General features: G+C 46.0%; 4 protein-coding genes across 4 annotated transcripts in view; 1 reads left to right on the top strand and 3 right to left on the bottom strand.

The window, feature by feature from the left end:
* katnb1 (katanin p80 (WD repeat containing) subunit B 1) overlaps positions 1-5,760 on the bottom strand; it is an 11,931-nt gene extending 6,171 nt beyond the window's left edge. The window contains exons 1-13 of the mRNA XM_087172701.1: positions 5,596-5,760; positions 4,249-4,417; positions 3,431-3,561; positions 3,111-3,251; positions 2,766-2,951; positions 2,520-2,635; positions 1,948-2,019; positions 1,723-1,873; positions 1,436-1,626; positions 1,006-1,154; positions 404-454; positions 189-253; positions 1-107 (exon numbers count right to left, since the gene is read on the bottom strand). Of these exons, the coding sequence (XP_087028827.1) occupies positions 1-107; positions 189-253; positions 404-454; positions 1,006-1,154; positions 1,436-1,626; positions 1,723-1,873; positions 1,948-2,019; positions 2,520-2,635; positions 2,766-2,951; positions 3,111-3,251; positions 3,431-3,561; positions 4,249-4,288 (1,400 nt within the window). The 5' untranslated portion in view covers positions 4,289-4,417; positions 5,596-5,760. The remainder of the gene's footprint in view (positions 108-188; positions 254-403; positions 455-1,005; positions 1,155-1,435; positions 1,627-1,722; positions 1,874-1,947; positions 2,020-2,519; positions 2,636-2,765; positions 2,952-3,110; positions 3,252-3,430; positions 3,562-4,248; positions 4,418-5,595) is intronic.
* Positions 5,761-6,980: 1,220 nt separating this feature from the next.
* LOC147819420 (uncharacterized) lies at positions 6,981-9,915 on the bottom strand. Its single transcript, XM_087172700.1, has 3 exons — positions 8,105-9,915; positions 7,873-8,012; positions 6,981-7,421 (listed from the first exon to the last, which is right to left on the bottom strand). Exons 1-3 carry the CDS (start codon positions 8,196-8,198, stop codon positions 7,233-7,235), a joined length of 423 nt encoding a protein of 140 aa, XP_087028826.1. The 5' UTR covers positions 8,199-9,915; the 3' UTR covers positions 6,981-7,232.
* Positions 9,916-10,427: 512 nt separating this feature from the next.
* Positions 10,428-15,057, top strand: cog8 (component of oligomeric golgi complex 8). Its single transcript, XM_023401373.2, has 5 exons — positions 10,428-10,972; positions 11,721-11,928; positions 12,243-13,067; positions 13,422-13,590; positions 13,700-15,057. Exons 1-5 carry the CDS (start codon positions 10,644-10,646, stop codon positions 14,017-14,019), a joined length of 1,851 nt encoding a protein of 616 aa, XP_023257141.1. The 5' UTR covers positions 10,428-10,643; the 3' UTR covers positions 14,020-15,057.
* Positions 15,058-15,090: 33 nt separating this feature from the next.
* The window catches only part of LOC111651428 (RNA-binding protein NOB1-like), a gene marked incomplete at its 5' end in the record, with an annotated part of 4,982 nt that continues 3,341 nt past the window's right edge, over positions 15,091-16,731 (bottom strand). The window contains one exon of the mRNA XM_023401371.2: positions 15,091-16,315. Coding sequence (XP_023257139.1) covers positions 16,046-16,315 — 270 coding nt within the window. The remainder of the gene's footprint in view (positions 16,316-16,731) is intronic.

The following is a 16,731-nucleotide window of genomic DNA, read 5'->3' as shown; positions in this document are numbered from 1 at the left end:
GGGTCGGAGGACAAAGGGCCCACAGCTGAGGGGGCGGGACGCTTCGCACAGGAGACCACTGTAGGCTCCACCCTCTGGACCGGAGTAGAAGAGGCCTGAGGAGGAGCCTTCAAAACAACAAAACTTTATGTGAACAATGAACACTGAACATGTTCGGTCACATGACTGGGGCTGCTGCCTTCACTGACCTGCTGCTTGTCAGGAAACGGAGAAATCATGTCCTTCAGCTGATGGCTGATCGCTAATATGGTCTCTGAGAGGACGAGCAAACAATTAGTCCAACAGTAAACAACAGGAGTTAAAAACAGTTGAACAGGAAAGATTTCAGACAGAGAAGCTGCAGCTGTAACAGTAATGTCTGTGACCAGAGTGATGAAGATGAAGATGAAGATGAGGGACTCACCGTCTTCTGGAGGAGCAGGGAAAGGCTCGGAGATCTTGGGAGGAGTTCGAGCTGCAAGAAAGAAATGAGTCACTGATGATGCTTTTAATCTATTAACTCAAACTTTTTAACAGAACAGGTGTGAGCAGGTGCGAACAGGTGCAAATCAGGTGTGAACAGGTGTGAACAGATGTGAACAGGTGTGAGCAGGTGCGAACAGGTGTGAACAGGTGTGAACAGATGTGAACAGGGGTGAACAGATGTGAACAGGTGTGAACAGGTGTGAGCAGGTCTGAACAGGTCTGAACAGGTGAGAGCAGGTGTGAGCAGGTGTGAGCAGGTGTGAGCGAGTGAGCAGATGTGAACACGTGTGAGCAGATGTGAACAGGTGTGAGCAGGTGTGAGCAGGTGTGAACAGGTGTGAACAGGTGTGAGTAGGTGTGAACAGGTGTGAGTAGGTGTGAACAGGTGTGAGCAGATGTGAACAGGTGTGAGCAGGTGTGAGCAGGTGCGAGCAGGTGCGAGCAGGTGTGAGCAGGTGTGAGCAGGTGTGAGCAGGTGTGAACAGGTGCGAGCAGGCGTGAACAGGTGCGAGCAGGCGTGAACAGGTGTAGGTGACCTACAGATGGCGTTCTTGGGTTGAAAGATCTCCTTGTAGTCTTCAGCGTTGTGGATCTCAGCTGACAACAGTTTCTCATCTGCCTCATCCTCACTGGGGCTCCGCCTCTCACCTTCGGGGCTCCGCCTATCAGCGTCTGACCTCTGCTTCACCCTGATGACATCACAACATGCGGAGTGACAGAGCAGGAATCAAGGAAAACGTATTTGATGTTAATAATAAATCTTCAGCTCTTATCTGGAGGTGTAACTTTTTGATACTGGTAACAAATTAAAAGTCGTGGTTTAACTTTTGTCCTGATGAAACTGATGAGGATCCATAAATTAAATATCTGAGTTTCAGAGCCCTTCACAAGATTGGTATTAAAAATAAAATCATACTAGTCAACTCTAGTTGCTGTGTTAGACTCCTGCAGGTGGTTGGATGTGTCGTACCTCTGTGAGCTGCAGGTGGTTGTGGGTCTCTCGTAGTTCCTCCTCAGTGCGACTCCTTTAGGATCCTTGGGCTCTGAGAGCGGCTGGTTGTCCTGGATGATTCCCTGGATCACGGAGCCGCCGCTCTTCTTCACCCGCTTCAGGTCGACGACGTAGGACGAGACGCTGGAGAGCTGGTGAGACACGCCGATCTGACGGTAGAGGAGAAGAACAAGAAGAAGAGAGACCTGATATGTCTGGAATTCAGGCTGAAAAAGGTGAGACTTCCTGTGGGCGGAGCTACACACCAGCTGCTGGTTGCAGACTGCCAGGTCAGAGACTTTCCCCCAGCCCACCGGCACCACGTCGAAGCAGCGGTCGGGCTCCCAGCCGAAGACCCGCAGAGAGTCTGTGGCCCCGCTGTACACACAGCTGCCGTCCGGACTGAAAAATATACACCTGAAACCACAAGTCAGAGGTCAGAGGTCAGAGATCACACTCCAGCAGCACGCTGTCTGACCTGCTACACTCACCTGACCGGAGTCGTGTCTCCCTCCAACGAGCCGATCATCGTGAATTTCTCCAGATCCCACAGTTTGATGGTCCTGAAGAAAACAGACACACAAACACGTCAACACACTGTCCAGCAGGGGTCAGTGTCGCACACACACACACACACACACAACATCTGAGTTACACATCATGATGAAACAGAGTCGACAAGGAGAAGAAAACTTTACATCATATATGAGAATCTGTCGTGTCATGACGCTGATTTTCAAAAGACACTGAGAGTCGACAGGAAACATTTAGAGCAAAGAATCAATAACTGATCAATCATTTTGAAATCAAATCAGTATGAATAGAGCTCACTAACCGATCAGCTCAGTGGAAACACTGAGTCATCCTTCCTACAGTCGCAGTGACTCACAGTAAACAATAAAGAACATGTTTGATGGAGGTGTGTCACCTGGATCAACAGGAATAGTAAACTGGGTGGAGACCACAGTTGTGTGAACTGTGTTCAGTCTGAACAGCAGCTAACATCTGTCTGCAGATGTGAATCAGTGACAGACTCTGTCCAGTTCAGGTGGACGTGTCGTACCTGTCGCAGCTGCCCGATGCCAGCAGGTACTCGTTGGGGTGGAACTGGACGATGTTGACAGCTGCAGTGTGAGATCTGAACTCGGTGATGGTCTTCCCCTGAGTCAGGTCCCACAGCTGAGAGACAAGAGACAGAGACACTAATGATGGAAACAGCCATAATTATCAGATCATTAGTTTTTGATACTTGGAGGTTTGATTTTTTTTGCTGCATCAACAGCAGATGAACGTTAGTGTCAGTTTGTACCTTGACGGTGCAGTCGTCACTCGCTGAAGCCAACCACTTCCCATCTGGACTGAAGGCCAGACTCCTCACCGCCTGGGTGTGACCCTGAAACACAAACTCAACTTCATCTCTCTTGTGGTAAATCATGTGTTGACATCTGATATGAAAGACCTGAGTTCTCATTTTAGATTCTGGAAGCTGAGATTTCTGTCATTCAACTACTTGAACCACAAAGAATTGCGGTGAAGAATTTCAGAGGAAACACTCTTCAACATTATTCATTTTAAAATGTGGTTTACAGAAGAGCCAGCTTCCAGATCCCACACACACACACACACACACACACACACACACACAGACAGACACAAAGAGAACAAAGTGGGTCTCACTCTTGGCGGCCTCCAGGTCCCAAACTCGTATCGATCCAGACTGTGAACCAGCGACAACCTGCTCCTCCGACATGTTGAACTGGACACACTCTACTGGGTTCTTATGACCAGTCAGACTCTGACAGACCACGCACACACACACACACACACACACACACACACACACACACACACACACACACACACACACACACACAGTCAGGTTACAGTTCATTTAACAGCTAATGTGAACCTTTCACTTTGCTGGACATGACAGATGTGGTTCAGATCAGAGGTCTGCAGGTGAGGAGGTCTCACCATGATGCAGTTGGCCTTGCTCACAGCCCAGATGTTCACCCTGCAGTCTTCTCCTCCTGTGGCCAGCAGGCGGCCGGAGCTTTTCCCCAGAGCCAAACAGGAAACGCTGCTGGAGTGAGCCTCGAACTCCTCTGTACAGCAACACAGGAGGGACATTTAGTTCTGACCTGCTGGAGAAGAAGCTGGAGCTGCTGCTGCAGCGTCTCTACAGAGCTGCACTGACTGAGAAAGTTTATCAACTGGATATCAGCAACTCGGCAACAAGAGGCAGTGATGGTGGCTCTATTGCTCACATGTTGTTCTGTGTTCTTTGTGGGGATCTGCAGGATTAAAGGTGTATCCTGTAGAGGGCAGATTAGAGTCAAATCCTCCCTGTCTGAGACCAGAAGCTCTTCGGTGTAACAGAAGTAAACACGTTGAAGTTACTGTGTTCTAATAAAAGATAGTTCGTTTCTCTTCCAGGTTTTCCTCTAAGGTTGTCCTGGTTTCTTCACAACCTGCTGCTGATGCAGCGCCTCCTACAGGTCATGGACTTTATTACCACGACAGACCCACACAACAAACACTCAGAATAAAATCAGGAAAAACAATCTAAACCTAGAGAAGCAGCAGAAAATGGATGTTTGAATTAACCAATTAAAAAGTTTATTAAAGTTTCTGAGAGTATTCAAATGTTTAATGGGAGTAAAAATGTGTTGCTGCACTGACAGAAGAATCAGGTGATGTTAATGTATGTGTCAGTCAGTCACATCAGCAGCTCCAGTTTTCAGTCTGAACCACAGATGACGTTTCACAGGAAAAATAAAGTCTGTACTCACGCAGTCGCCATGAGATCTTGGTGGTGCTGGCCGCAGCCATACTGGTCACACTGGGAGACTGGCTGCTTCGTTTGAATGACTGGACACTTCTGAGGTTAATGCATGAATTCAGTCCGGATCACTGAGGACCGACATCAGCTTCTTATTTACTCTGTAGACTCTCCTCCACCTGCAGTGACACACACCTGTTTACTGTCCATGTCAGCGAATCACTGATGGTCAACAGAGTTTGTTTTTTTTCCAACATATTTTCATCCGTTTCACATTGAACGCAACTTTTCAGCAGCAACCTCAGTCTGATGCCTTCAGCTGTTACTGTTTCTTTTGATACAGCCTCTGTGTTCCCTCCTGGATCCTGGTCCCACAGTCAGAGACTCCAGATCTTAGGAGGGGTTCTCATTATTATATATATATATATATATATATATATATATATGTATATATATATGTGTTAGTATTGTTGTAAGATTGTTACACACACACATTTAAAAGTTTGAAGTTTGAAAATGTTCATGTCAAGATAAATAAAGTTTTATCAATGTATCTTTTTATTGACATCATGCAGACATGATTGCTCACACTGTTTTTATTTATTTATTATCATTATTATTATTATTATTATTATCATTATTAATTGTAACTTAGTTCTCTGTGCAATTTATTTATTGTGTTCACCTGTAGGCTCACTCTGGAGGTCGTACTTAGTGCTGTTGAAGTGTGTTGTGTTATACTGAGAGGTGTTTCTGATATTTTGTCCATCACCTTTTTACAGTGATAAACTAATAATTATTAGAAACACCTGTCACTACAACACAACACGGTTCAACAGCAGCACAAACTACGTCCTCCAGGTACAAGTGAATCAACACCTGTCTGAAACAGGAAAACACAAACTGAACTTTATGACCTGATTTATTGCAGGACTGCTGGACTTAGTATTAGGCAGGTGTTAAAAATTGGCCACTGAGACTGAAATCTGTCTGAATACTTTGAATTTTAACAAAACCAATAAGACAAAAAAAAAAAAGACATTAAATATGATTGAGACGTTGTCGGTGGTGAAACAGCTGAAACTCTGAAACGAGTCACAAAAACAGTGAAGCAGCTCTTTATAAGGCAGCTAGCTTAATGCTAAGATACCATTTGGAAAGCCACGCAGGTAATTAACCACACGACAGTTCACACAATAGGTCAGATTAAAAGTCTGAAGAGCAGCCGGGACGCTCCGGTCTGTTTATTTGGTTTAATCTCCGGTAAACGGTGACGTTAGCTGACCAACATTAAAGTCAGTTAGCACTGTGAGCTAATTAAAGCTAGCCGTTATCTGAGCCGTTACCGTCAGTTTACCTCCGTCCGTCCACCGCAGTTAACCATCTGAACGGAGAGGTGAATGTTTAAACGTTAAACAGTGCGCAGATAATCCGTCTCAGCCGCTGAGGACAACTTGTTGACAGTCCGGTTGCTCCTCGGCTGCAGCTTAGCAACTGAACTCCCCAGCAACCGGCCGTTTACTTCCGCTGCCGTCAAACACAACTTTATTAACAACGATTGACAAGTAGTTCTGTTGTGCTACTGTCTGGTAGCTTGTGCTACAGGATCTCAACAAGATAAATAGGTCCTGCCTTTTATATTTATATATATGTATATATGTATATATATATATATATATATATATACATATATACATATATATATATATATGTGTATATATATATGTATATACGCACTTTTTTTTCACTCCATTACATTTACCTGACAGTTACTAGTTACTTTTCAGATTAAGAATTTAAACACAAAACATACAAGTTTTTAAATGACAGATTCTTTAGGATGAAAAGACCTTAAGATTAAAATCAAATGTTTAAACTTGTTAATGTCCTCATGTTTTTGTATAATAAAAGACATATGTTGAGGGAAATAATCATCAACACCATGAGTGTTTCCACCTTGAACTGCAGTGAACCAATGACAAGACAGTCAGGGTTTCATACCTCTCAAACCTCAGGAACCAATCCTGTCAACTTGTGGGGACGGGGGGCGGGGCTAAATAAACCTGAAACCTTGTCAGTACAGAGAGAGAGTTAGTATTAGCACAACCGCTAACACTGTGTCAGTAACTGCCAGTTACAAGCTAACAAACAACATAATCAAATAAAAGATACTAACTACGCTAACGGTTCTGATCCGTCTGCTGGTCTCTGGCTCTGGGTCTGAGTCTGGGTCTGACTGAGGCTCAAACATGTGGCTGAGTCTCTGATGTTTCCTCCTCTAACCATCTTGATGCTCTCTACTCTTTCACCTGTCCACCTGGAGCAAGCAGGGGGTGGGCGGGGCTCAAGGCCTGAGTAAGTAGATATGCTTCAGACCCAGTTTATGTGTCAAAAAATGTTAAACTAAATATGAATCATAGCAGAGGATTTTACAGTTTAAAACATGTCTGGAGAGAAACTTTAAACTACCAGCAGCATAAAGAAGGTAAAAGTAGCTACAACAATAAAGTACTGCAATAAGCAGCCTGCAGTAAAGTAATGTGCTCATCCAACATTTGATTTACTGAGGATTTATTTGAATATCTCCATTAATCTAAAGTAACAAATGTTTATCACATGAATAAAATAGATGAACTGTTGTTTTGGTGCTAAAAGACACAAGCTCTCCCCAGATATAAAGTTAATGTTTACACAGAAAACTGCAAACATCTGTAAATAAACACTGACAGGTAAAAAAAAAAATCAATCATCATCATTTTTATTGGTGAATAACATATTAACATGAGTATTTTACAGTTAAACTTCTGAAATAGTTTAAAAAGAAGGAGAAGCTATTTTCATATGTTTAGCCTGTTAAACACACTGGTCTCTGCAGACTCATTTCCTTGGACAATCTATCTGCAGTAAGATCTATCTCTATGTATTATTTCATTAGTTCGTTCATCACACAGGTGTGCAGTTACTCAAAAGGTGTACCATTTTAATAATCGCTAATTAATCTGGTCTTGCATTATTGTTACAAATCCTCGAGCGATGCTTTCCATTGACACCGGAAAACTGGTGATCATGGTCTGTCAGAGCTTTGAAGTGAAGATATGCATGGAGAACTGCATCAGCTGAGGGGAACTGTTCACCTGTGGTCATCTCCAAATACTCCACCACTCTGCTCACTGCAGCATGGACCTAAGGGAGAAACATAAGAAACCACAATTACCACCTTGTGGTTTTATGCCTCCACCCAATCACATCCCTGTTTATCCAGAGTCAAATAAAATATTCACCATTTGTGTGAAATTTTGTCATCATTGCTGTGGGAAGTCTTGAGTAATGGCTAACAGGTGTTTAGTGAGGTCACACTGACCTTGACCTTTGACCTTTGACAGTCTAATCAGTCCAAGTGAATATTTGTGCCAAATTTGGAGAATTTCCATCAAGGCGTTACTGGGATATCGTGTCCAGGAGAATGGGAACGGACGTACTTACGAACGTACAGACAACCTGAAAACAACCGGCTGACTGTCGCCGGCGTGGACGCACAACCACCAAATGTGCTGTGATCTACAAATGTAATGTACTTTAAAAATAATTAAAATGATCCATTCACATATTTTACTTCAATTCAGTTAAAAGTTACCTTTAGCATGTTCCTTATGGTTACACATAACGGGAGATCAAGAAGTATCTGGTCATTGAAGTTGTGCAGACCGTCTCTCCGCTCCTGGTACCGGTACCGGGTTCCACATTGATGGCAGGATTTACAGTAGGTGGAGACATCTGGAAATCCCAAGGTTCAACCAGAATCACAGCACAGTTCACAACATAGGAGATTGTAATAAGACACCAACAGATCAACTTGTAGTACCTACCTTGAACAATACGGAGAGTGGTGAGGATTTTGGCCTGATGTGTGATGAGGACCGGGTCACTCAGCGGCACCTCTCCTGGGCCGTGCTGGCACATCCTCTCCTCTGGGACGAGGTGTCTTGGGTATTGTTTTCCAACAGATGGAAACCGTAGATGTTCTGGCGTAACCTTTTATACTTGAGAATATACTGGACCATGGCTTTCATCCTATGGTCATCTTCTGGTGCATATGGAACATCACCCAGATCAGCCTCATCGTGACTGCCGTCGTCCCCTGTGGAAGTTATTGTACTCCCGCCTTCCCTGAACAGTTCATGGTGAGTCTGAAGTTTGTCCTTGCACAAGGACAGTGCCACAAGTTCTTTTTTGTGTTATACGACATCATGACTCTTCCCACTTTACTGTTGGAAGAAAGTGTGGGCTCGTATGTGGATATGTATTTCTTTGACTGAGGGGCTCCAGTGCTGGACTGCAGCGACAGAGGTGCATGATTGTCTTTGAAGCTTTTGCCGATCGAGGCAGATCTTCTTTTTATCCTCTCCAAACCACTCGCTGCCAGCCATCTCAGTAAGTGTTTGTTCCTGCAGTTCAGGAGAGGAGGCATATGATGTGCAGTAAGTTATGGATTTGAGGTGTATGCATTGATCTGCTTCCAATCCAGTCCTCTGTGCCGACTCCATGTTAACGTGGCACTCTGAGGATTCACAGGAAACATGTTGATTCTCCCCCCACACTTTATTTGTACATGCAGAGGAGAGCTGGCGCCGTGGGAGGATTTGTGGACTGCGTACACTCTGTTCTCAGGATCTATACACTCACTCTGAAGGTGGGAAGCTGCTGCTATGTCCTTATGTTTGCCTGTGTGCTTCCTTTCAATATGTCTCTTTACATTTTTTTTTGTTCAACACAATCTTGCATATCTAAACCCAGAACTGGACCAAAGGACATTTTTGATTCTCCTGTTCTGGATTCAAATGAATCTGTGTCCATGACTTACATCACTTACATCATGTGACCGGTGTAAACCTGTCTGCTTTGTGATTGGACTGATTTATGTGATTGACAGACATGACAAGAAGTGATGGTCAATCTTGTGCATCTGCTCAGTTTAACTGTCTTTTACACTGCAGCACTTATTTTAAACTACTGTCCTCAGTCTCTGATTTAATTCAATCTTGATATGACTAATTCAAATATTTTTATTGTTTTTAAAATGCTATTTTAATTTCATCTTAGTGTTATCTTGCTGGTATGTTTCCATGCCTCTGTTAAAATTGTATTGCCTTGTATTTTACTGATGTGGTATGAATGATCTGTCTTACATAGATTTAATATTGGAGTAATTCAGCCTGAGAAAATACCACTTGAATTAAACCATCCCTCGCACTTCTTCCACTGCTGGAACACAAGGAAAGTTATTTATTGATAAAACAAACAGCTCTACATCGCACCTCCAGTGACGTGATTAAATACACAGTTCACTTCACTCATGGTGTAAACACGCTTTTTCCATAAAGGGACCAGAAACAATGCGGAGTATTTGTAGAGAACAGTGACACCAGTCACCATCATGCACAGTCTACAACTAATCTGCAGACACATCGCCGCAGAGCATGACGGGAAGTCCCACCCACTGATCCCCGACATCCTACAACGTCTTTAACGCTCATACTTAGGTCCAGTTCGTCCTACAGACTCGGTCCCGGAACCGCAGCTCCGCTACCGGGAGCATGTTGCTGCAGAGCCGGAGGCTGCGGTTTCCCGCTAGCGCCACCTGGCGAACGGGAGGATGATTTCTTGGACACTACATCACAAAAACTGCCATAAAAGTTTATTCCACCCAAATTCTGCTTTTTGTCTTTTAAACAACAGTTCCACGTGCACCGTTTTAGTTAACAAAAATAAACAACAACAGATTATGATTTGTTGTCCTACGTAATTCTTCCCGCCATCCTCTTTCGAAGATCATACATCATTTAATTCAAATGGTATTTCTGGACATTTTCATCTTTATAAAGTTTGTTACAACCTGAGATCGATAACGACCGTTAATGTGACGCTGATTAACGGTTAAGAAGAAGAAGAAGAAGAAGATGAAGAAGAAGAAGAAGAAGAAGAAGAAGAAGAAGAAGAAGAAGAAGAAGAAGAAGATGAAGATGAAGATGATGATGATGATGATGCAGTTTCAGGATCACGCTTGTATATTATTAATAATTAGATATCATTTTATTATTTTAAATGGGGCAGATGGCTGTATTTATAAGAGGGGGTCCTGCGGCAACAACCTACCGGACTCACACTCCCAGGTGACGGACACTAGATGTCGCTAAGACCGCGACGTGTTTACGGAAGTGGCCGCTGCTGAGGAGCTGGGAGCGGGTGTTAACGCTGGTTGTCCCGGTGTGTGTGTGTTTGTGTGTGTGTGTGAAAACATAGTTTAAGTTCCTGCTGTAGTTTGTCTGTAAACCTTCACATAAGAACCGGGTTAACCGAGTCTGTTTCACTGACACCGGGCCTGTGTTCGGCACCTGCCTGTCCAACATGGCGGCGGTCGACGTGGAGGATGAGAGTATTTTAGCGTCGATCTTTAAGGACAGCTTCCCGGACAGCTGGAGGGACAACCCGGACTTCACCACCTACCTGTCCGAGCTGAGCTCCTTCGGGGTGGAGAAGCTGAGCCGGGAGCCGGAGCGGCTGGCGGAGGAGCGGGCTCAGATCCTGCAGCAGACCCGGGAACTGGCCTTCTCCAACTACCAGACCTTCATCCGCACCGCCGACTGCACCGAGCACATCTACCGGGACTTCGGCCGGGTGGAGGGCAGCGTGTCCCGGCTGCTGGACAAGCTGCCCGGGTTCGGGGAGAAATGCAGGTCGGTGATAAACGTGTGTGGTAATGAAAGGAATTGTTTGTTAATGCTGTCTGCACACACAGAGAAGAGCTGAAACAAAGTCCGTTTGTCAATCTGCAGAAAACTATCAGAATTATTTTAATTATCATTGAATCATTCATCAATATTAGATGCTGTGACATGAGAATCTGCTGCTTGTCTTTGCTTTATATGATAAACTGTTATTTATGTATATATTATAGACTATTATTGTTTATTATTAACTATTTATTTTTTATTACTACTATTGAGCTGCTGGACTCTTGAATTCCCCCCCAGGTATGAATAAAGCATACTATACTAAACTATACTAAACTATACTAAACTATACTGAACTGAATATCTTTAGACCAGTGGTTCACAGTGAGGTCCAGGGACCCCCAGCGGTACTTCAGAGGGTTTCTGTGGGTCTCCAGCATATGAACATATGATTATTCTGATCCTGGGTTTCAAACATTTTCTGTAATTAAACAGCTAAAAGTAAAGATCTTGTCAGATGGTTTAGGATCCTTGATGTGAAAGAGTTTGAGCACCGCTGATTTAAACAATATGGCTCTTGGTGCCGAATCTCAATATTAAAGGAACACTGTGACTTCAAATAGACCCTGAGCCTTTGACGCTGTAGGACCGTCCAGTGATCCATCGAGGACTGAGGTTCCTGATCAGGTCTGGTGCTAATGTCGGTGTGAGCTCGTCCTGCAGGTCTGATGTGGTTTCTGTGTCTGTCCAGGGGCTTCATGAAGGAGGCGGAGGAGATCGGAGCCAGCCGTCGGATGAACAGCCTGACGCTGAACCGCCACACCGAGATCCTGGAGATCCTGGAGATCCCTCAGCTAATGGACACCTGCGTCAGAAACGGATACTACGAGGAAGCTCTGGAGCTGGCGGCGTACGTCAAGAGGCTGGAGAAAAAACACTCGTCACTGCCGGTGATCCAGGTGAGTCCAGGAGGAGCTCAACCTGCTGCTGTTTGAGGTACAAAACTGAGGAGGGAGGGGAACGGGGACAGTTCAGAGACTGGACACCTGCGGGGGGGTCCAGGGTCGTAAGACGTCACCTTGGACTCTGGGAAGTTGTGGACGGTGTCTTTCACTGTCAGCTGACGTTTAACAGATTAAACCATTGATTGAAAACGATAATTGATAAATGAACCAACAGTAAAATGTTTGTTTTTTAATATTTTCAGTTATTTGTGTGTGGATCAGCTGACCGACAGTTTCAGCTCCACTGACTCCACGTCTTGCGTTTTCAGGGAATCGTGCGTGAAGTGCGTCAGTCGACTCAGCTGATGCTCAACCAGCTGTTGCAGCAGCTGCGCAGCAACTCGCAGCTTCCTGTCTGCCTGCGTGTAATTGGTTACCTGCGCAGGATGGACGTGTTCACGGAGGCGGAGCTGCGGGTGAAGTTCCTGCAGGCGCGCGGCACCTGGCTGCACTCCATCCTCGCCGCCGTCCCCGAAGACGACCCATACTTCCACATCACCAAAACAATTGAGGCGTGCAGAGTCCACCTGTTCGACATCATCACCCAGTACCGTGCCATCTTCTCCGACGAGGACCCGCTGGTGCCCCCCGCCGGCGGGCAGGTTGCGGTGAACGAGGGCGCCATCTTCCACTGCTGGGTGGTGCAGAAGGTGGCGGAGTTCCTGGAGACTTTAGAGAGGGACCTGCAGCGGGGTGTGGGGGGCCGTCTGGACTCCCTGCTGGGTCAGTGCATGTACTTCGGCTTGTCCTTCAGCAGGGTGGGGGCGGATTTCCGCGGGCAGCTGGCGCCGATGTTCCAGCGCGTGGCGGTGGAGACGTTCAGAAGAGCCGTGCAGGACGGCGTGGACAAGTTTCAGGAGGACATGAACCTGTACACGCTGATCACCCTGCCCTCTGTGCTGGGAGGGACCATCCCCCCCGTGGCCCCCAGCACCCAGCCCGGCACCCTGCAGCCCCCCATGTCACTGCTGGACTTCCAGCCGCTCGCCTGCTTCCTCAACAACATCCTGACGGCCTTCAACGACCTGCGGCTCTGCTGCCCGCTCGGCCTCGCCCAGGACGTCACCAGGTGTCTGGAGGACGCTCTGAAGATGGTGAGTAGCTGCTTCTGTCAGGGGTCTGGGTCTGGTTCTGAGGCTGAATCCAAATGTCATGACAAGTCCGAGGGGCCACTTTAAGACCTGTGTTGTTCCCATGGTGACGATATTTTGCATATATAATTTTGTGTTCTGCTTTTGTTAGTATTATTAATGATGATGATGATGATGATGATGATTCTTCTGCTCTGAGCTGCGGTCCATCTTTAAAGCAGCGTCTGGTGACGACTCTGAAGTCCAGGTCCCTCAGACATGATGACCTGTGGATTTGGATTCGTAGAACGGGCCTTTGAGTCCGGGTGTTTGGGTTCAGCCTGTGTCCTCAGTGTTGCCGGTCTTGTTTCCTGTCAGGTGACCCGTCAGATCCTGGTCTTCCACCGGGCCGAGGAGTCGGCGTTCAGCAGTAGAGAGAAGGAGCTGTTTGTTCAGTTCTGCTGCTCGTACGCTGAAGACCTGCTGCCGTTCCTGAACCGCTGCCTGCAGGTTCTGTTTCCTCCGGCTCAGATCGCTCTCATCCTGGGTGAGGAGAACCGTCATGTGACCGCACACAAACATCTGTGATATCATGTGGTCGTACGTCAGAGTGGTGAAATGTAAATGCAGTTGTGAACACGTTCGTCTCCCCGCAGGTGTTCCTCCGACTCACCTGCACAGGTACGACAGTCTGGGCTGCATCGACCTCGGCGCCGTCCTCGAGCCTCTGGACTTTGTGCTTCCTCAGAGAGAGACATTAGCTCCGCCCCCAGAGCCCGAGGTCGATATCGCCGGCGAACTGGGCAGCCTGACGTTTGACACGCAACTTAAAGACCCAATAACAGATCCAGACCCAAAACTGACCCGGTCCGGTCCCAGAGACCCCGGGTCTGAGCCGGGTCCCGGACTGACGGAGCCGAAGTCTGAGGATCCAGACGATGAGACGATGCAGGACGAGGAGTTTTCTCTGGAGTGACAGACGCTGAGGCGGAAACAAGACTCTGGGTTTAAAGGTTTAAAGGTGTGAACCGGGTCTCTGGGTTCTGGGTCGGACTGAAAGACGGGGTTCCAGAATCACTCTGGGACCTGGTGACGGACGCTTTTATTTTTATGGACTGAATAATAAATTAAACATTTTGTCTGTGAGGAAAATATTCTGTTTAATGGTCAAACTGTCTCAGAGTTTCAGGCGGAGCTGAAGTGACTCACTGAAACGTTTATGGACAGAAAATGAATCTGATCAGTTTGATAATTGATTAAAGTTTTTCTGGAGGAATATCTGAGCTGTTTACTGCTGAGACCAGGTTTAAACCCTGTGAACGTCTCTGTTGAAGCTCTTTGAGCTGCGACAGGTGAGTGTTTACAGGTGAGATATTTCTAATGACGTCAGAGCAGATTCGTCTGGTTCCTGCTTCTCTGACGTGACGACTTGTTTCTCTGCTTGGATCAAGACGTCACAGCAGCTTTCAGAGAATCACAGTCAGAACCTTTAAGTAAAACTATTGATTGATATCATCTGCACAACAATCAAAAATAATTGATCTGCAGCCTGTGATCAGGTGAAGTGTGAAAGAGATGAATAATATTTAGAATAATTCAATTTAAAATCTGACAAACTGAAACATACGCCAAGTCGAGTCATTAAGTCTGAATGAGGTAAATGAACAGAAAGGTGAGTGATCACCGACCTGCTGCAGGTAAACACAGGTTTAAAGGTCACTACAGGTCACATGTGTGTCACCTGTGTTCAGGTGAACACCATGACTGAGAAACTTTCACACCTTCCAGTTCCTTCATGGAAACACACGGGAGCGGGACGCAACCAGTTTCATCTTTATTTAGCCTAGCTTAGCATAAAGACTGGAAGCGGGGGGAAACTGTTAGCATAGCTCCATCAGTAGATTCCTTCGTCTGGATTAAAGGTGTGTGAGAAGCTCGAGTGATTCTGTGGCAGATGTTTGTTTAAATGATTATTTAAGAGAAAATATTAAATAAAATGATTGTGACTGTTGAACATCATTCATTACACGTGTGACTCTGCAACAGCTGAAGTCAGTCTTTAAATTTATTGGGTATTAATATAGAAACAATATACTGATCAGTCTGGAAGGGAGGGGCTTAACGTGACCTCAGAAATCCTGTATACAAGAGAAATGCTGGTTTTATATTTTAAAGAACATTAACGCTGTTTCTTCATGTTCCACCTGTCGGCTGAAAAGTACGGTGGCCCTGAAACTCAGAGCGCTGCAACACAACAGGAAGTGTTTTAACGGGACAATAAAAAGGGACGTACCGGTTCACTGCTTTGTGACGTTTGAAATTAAAAACATTGAACGAGCACGCCCCAGCAGGTGCATCACTTTTTAGTGTCCCCTGGAAACACTTCCTGTTGTGTTGCAGAGCGTCGAGCTTCAGGGCCACTGTAGAAAATGCTCAGGTTTCACATTTATTTAAACACCACACAGTCGTTACTGTCAGTTCATTTCTATGAAGGTGTCAACGTGCAGAGACGTGAGACCGTCAGCGTCTACCTGTTACACAGGTTGTCTCTGTGCTGGAGCTGCTGAATATTAAAGGAGCAGTGTGAACTGAAAACATGGAGGCTGAGGAGGGAAAGATGTGAATCTGCTCCTTTCTTGGGTTGGATAATAATCATCTTATTACATTATTGGTTGTTTTCTCCATCATTTATTTCTATGACTAATAATAATAATAATAATAATAATAATAATATCCAGCTGTTCTGCAGCTGGTTCTTGAATCTCAGATGTTAGACTGTCCATGAACGCACCATCAGAGGCATTTCCCTCTATTAAAACACGATGATGTGAAGTTAGTTACCTTCATAGAAATGCACTGAGGGCAGAGGCTGCGTCAGTGACGGGTCACATGACCCTGCTGGAGGATTCACACATGAAAACCACCTGAACAGTCTTTAACTCTCTGACACGTCAGATCAAACTGATCTGACGACGCCGCGTCTCCACGTGTCCTTCAGCTCCTCACTTCTTCTTGACAAACTTCTTGTGGGTGGCGTTGGGGTTGGCTCGTCTCCGGCCGCCTCCGCACTGCCCGTCTCTGATCTGCAGGTTGGCCGCTCGGCTGTAGATGTCGTTCTGGCAGAACGGCGAGGCCCCGGCCACGTAGTCCGGGTCGAAGACATCCGTCTTCTGACGAGCCTTCTGGGACAGTCTCTGCTGGGGGAAACGCTGGTCCTCCACCAGCTGGGGGTTACTACCATGTTTCCCTCCCTGAGGCAGAGGCAGCGAGTGCTGAAAGACACGATACAGGAGGCGTGGTGAGTTCACTGGTTTCAAAATAAACATGAACCTCGATATCTGACAGGAGACAGCAGGTGAGAGCAGGTGAGAGCAGGTGAGAGCAGGTGAGAGCAGGTGAGAGCAGGTGAGAGCAGGAGATTTGATAACAGGAGTCTTGAGACAGCTACAGAAGAATTCAATGAACCTGGAGAAGCAAAGTGGAATCAGTGTGAACCGTGTAGAACGTATCGTCAGGACTAAGAGCTCACGTCCAGGAGTCAGGACGTCCCACTGCTGCTTCATGTTCATTAAAGACACAGTTCCCCTCCATCCTGTTGGATGTGCTGCAGGTCTCAGGTCTGTGTGTCAGTGCATCTAAAACCTGGAGGGATCAGCTCTGATGACATCATCACCACAGGAGGTCACTG

Source organism: Seriola lalandi, unplaced genomic scaffold (assembly GCF_002814215.2).
Source record: "Seriola lalandi dorsalis isolate HSWRI2012SDOR001 ecotype SW California unplaced genomic scaffold, Sedor1 jcf7180002053623, whole genome shotgun sequence".
Lineage (NCBI taxonomy): Eukaryota > Metazoa > Chordata > Actinopteri > Carangiformes > Carangidae > Seriola > Seriola lalandi.
The sequence above is the reverse complement of the archived record's forward strand: the minus strand, read 5'-3'. Positions and strand labels throughout refer to the sequence as shown.